Source organism: Kryptolebias marmoratus, linkage group LG17 (genome assembly GCF_001649575.2).
Source record: "Kryptolebias marmoratus isolate JLee-2015 linkage group LG17, ASM164957v2, whole genome shotgun sequence".
NCBI classification, from domain to species: Eukaryota; Metazoa; Chordata; class Actinopteri; order Cyprinodontiformes; family Rivulidae; genus Kryptolebias; species Kryptolebias marmoratus.
The window spans coordinates 17,191,249-17,194,519 of record NC_051446.1 but is presented as its reverse complement, the minus strand read 5'-3'; the positions used below and the strand labels follow the sequence as shown (position 1 = coordinate 17,194,519).

At 41.1% G+C, this 3,271-nt stretch overlaps 1 protein-coding gene across 1 annotated transcript in view; it reads right to left on the bottom strand.

Annotated features, from left to right (window-relative positions):
- Positions 1–662: 662 nt before the first annotated feature.
- Positions 663–3,271, bottom strand: part of atrnl1b (attractin-like 1b) — a 66,421-nt gene continuing 63,812 nt past the window's right edge. Inside the window, exon 29 of the mRNA XM_017439044.2 lies at positions 663–2,709. Coding sequence (XP_017294533.1) covers positions 2,585–2,709 — 125 coding nt within the window. The 3' untranslated portion in view covers positions 663–2,584. The remainder of the gene's footprint in view (positions 2,710–3,271) is intronic.

The following is a 3,271-nucleotide window of genomic DNA, read 5'->3' as shown; positions in this document are numbered from 1 at the left end:
GGTTTTATGTTGGAGATACGACAAGTTAAAGAAAAATAAATAAAATAAAATGAAAAACACTTTGCTGCTTCTTTTGAAGAGAGTATTTTTGAGCCAAACGATAACAGAATCTGTGGAAACCTGGCTGTACGCTCTCGGCATTCTGAGGAGGTTTGAGAGCGAACCGTCAGGCACACAGCAGTGAGACACACGCTGGGTGGAAGACGACAAAAATCCCAACAGTTTGATGTATAATTTGTAGACGTACCCAAAACAGCTGTGGGAGTAAAACATTTGTAGATTTTAGACGGCTCACAAGTTACTGTCAGTTGAACAGAATGTGGAAAAATCTGTAAAAAAAAATCATAAAACCTAAACTGTGATCATATCAGTAACAGTAAACAGTAAAAGATATCCAAGTGGCAGTTCAGACATGTAAAGTCCAGCTTTCTGTGGCTCTTTTAAACTCCGAATGATGTTTCTACTGGGAACTATATATGATCTCTAGAGCCCCGAAGAGACCTGGGCTTCTCACGTATTTCACCAAAACTCCACTGATCTCCATTCTCATTTTGATTCAATTCTCTCCGTTTTCATCACAACAAAAACACCATTTAGCACACTGAAGGTCTGAGTTTCAGCACAAAGACAAAGCTGTAAAGAAAAGACTACACAAAACCAAAAGGTGTTGAATTCTGTATTTTTCTTTCCTTTTAATTTTCTGGCATGTCGTCTACCTTTTTAAAATACACCGAGGGTTACTGATATGCATCTTTCTCACTGTACAGTGGGATCCCAATTCCTGTGTAAAGACATTATTAGCAAATTATTTTACAAACACAAAGTAAAAACACATTAGTAGGCAAACCACTGCCATGTAATGCATCACCTTGAGCACTTTTTGCAACAAAGAAAGAAACAACAAAAAAAAAACAAGACAATGCCCCAGAATAGCTTGTAAAGATTCTCATTTAAAAATGTTTGAGATTAGAACAATGAGAAGGAAAAAAACAGAACAAAGAATTACACAGAAATTTGTTAAATATTAAAACATATGAACAGAAATGCTCTTTACAAGTATAACAAATGACAATTTATTGTAGATATAATAGTATCAAGTGGCAAGGCGTAAAATAACCAAAACATTTATTTTTTTTTGCCATTCGGTCATAAAAACCCCCAAGTCCCGAGAAAAGAGAGTGACACAGACACAGATTTGTTCCAACAGGACTGTACAGCTTTAAAAATTCTTCATTTCCCCTTCGCAAGAGTTCACAGAGAGAGACAAGGCGTTATTAAAAAAAACAAAACAAAAAAAAAAAACAAAAGCCAGGAACGGAAAACAGGACGGCTCGCGCTCGAAGACTGAAATAAAATCTGAGCTTCGGGGATTGTTAAAATAAAAAAAAAAACCCATACAAAACAAACTCATAAACTAGAGAGCCTCCTTGGTCGAAGTTTGTGAATTTTCGCCTCTTCAGTGGCATCCTTCCACCTCAATAAACCAGAAGAAATAATAAAAAAAAAAAAAAAGTGTCCAAAAAAAAGTCCAAGTGTCACAGAAAACGTAATAAATTACAAACTACCATAAAGAACAAACCAGAACTTCGATGATTCTTTTTAGTGTTATTTATTAAACAGTGACTGCACTGGAAAAAAAAAAACCTGTCAGGAAATAAAAACTCCCAGTTTCTCAATAAAACGCATTAAACTTTTATCGTTGGAAACTTTCATGCTTTAGGTTGAATAGGAAGAAGAATCAGAAGAAATGATCTGTTCGTGCCTCCTTCAAGTCTGCAGCCTTCACCCGCGTAGTGACTCCGTTCATCGGTTCATCGGTTCATCTTTAGCTGCTGTTGGGTTGGATGACTTGTATGTACAGGAAATGCTAAGAGCGGGAAACTACCGGAGGGATTAAAAAGCTGGGCTCGTCGGGATCCGCCGTGGATGGGGACCGTTCGGAGCACAGAAAGGGCAAAATGAAGTCACCGGACGCAGTGACGGCTGAGTCAGAGAGTCGAAACGCTTTAGCACCAACACGTAACACTTGTTGGCAAGCAAGACCAGCACGTACTGGTCATCTACTGAACATTTGTTACGTTTCGAACGCAGCGCAGGGGGTGGGGGGGTGGGGGGGGAGTCAATCCGTTCGTGACATCAACAAATGCGCGGCGACATTTACTTTTCCTCCGAGTTTGTTACAGACGCTTCGGGAAGTTCGCGTCCTTCTTATTCGATACGGCAGAACCTCCATTAAACGTGGATACTTTGCTGCACAAGCTAGAAGAAACAACAAAATAATAATAATAATAAAAAAAATAGGGTGGTGGCCCAGCAGGTGTAGCTCGTTGCAGAAGCCGGTGAAAGATTTCAGAGCAAAAAAAAAAAAAAAAAGGGGCCGACCCCGACTCGTGCTCCTGCAACCCGAGAGAGGCGGCGGAGAGTGTTAGCAGCCGGACGAAAAGAACCCACGAGCAGCCGTGTCATTAAGCCACGCCGCGTCTCTGCAAAGAGGCTTCCAGCTGGGGACCTAAGGCGTGTTGGACCGACGTGACCTCAGATGGTACAAAAAAAGGGGTGACCCGCCGATTGAAAGGCCTGACAGTCAGACACAGGTCCCTTGGTGAGCCGGGGGGAGGGCTTTTCGGTTCTTTAGAGCTTGAGACTTGTCTTTAAAGTCCGACGGCTTCTGCTGGGAAACGTCGATCAGCGCGCTGGCCACGATCAGCCCTGGGAGGGAGGGAAACGGGAGAGGAAGGGTTAGCGGGAGGTCCTTTTTTTTTTTTTTTGTACGGAAGGAAACGACCCAAACAAACAGATGAATGGATGAGGGCGAGTTTGTGACATTTCACACATGCACACATTTACTTTACAGCTAAAAAACTGTTCTGGTCTCACTCTAGTGTTACTATATCTTATTGATAGTTGCAGAATTTATGCATTTGTTATAAAATGAACTATAGGAATAAGAAATACAAAGTAAAGTCAAAGAAGATTTGACACATTTTTGTTTTCCCTGGTTATAGTTTTCATACTTCAGCAACTACTAGTTCAGCTTACTTGCTCTATTTCTGTCCTCTTGTGCTGCTTCAACTTTTTTTCTACTGTTCTGCTACTTTCAGTCACACTTTTGCCCTTTTGCTATTTTAAGCGTTTAGCCGCTACTTTTTAGCTAGCAGTTTCAGCTTCATCAGATTTCATCAAAGTCCCTCGTCGCTCACCCCGCATCTCCCTGTGTTTCTCGTGATAAAACAGTCCATCATTACTGCCTCTGTAGGAGTCAGGAGGAGGG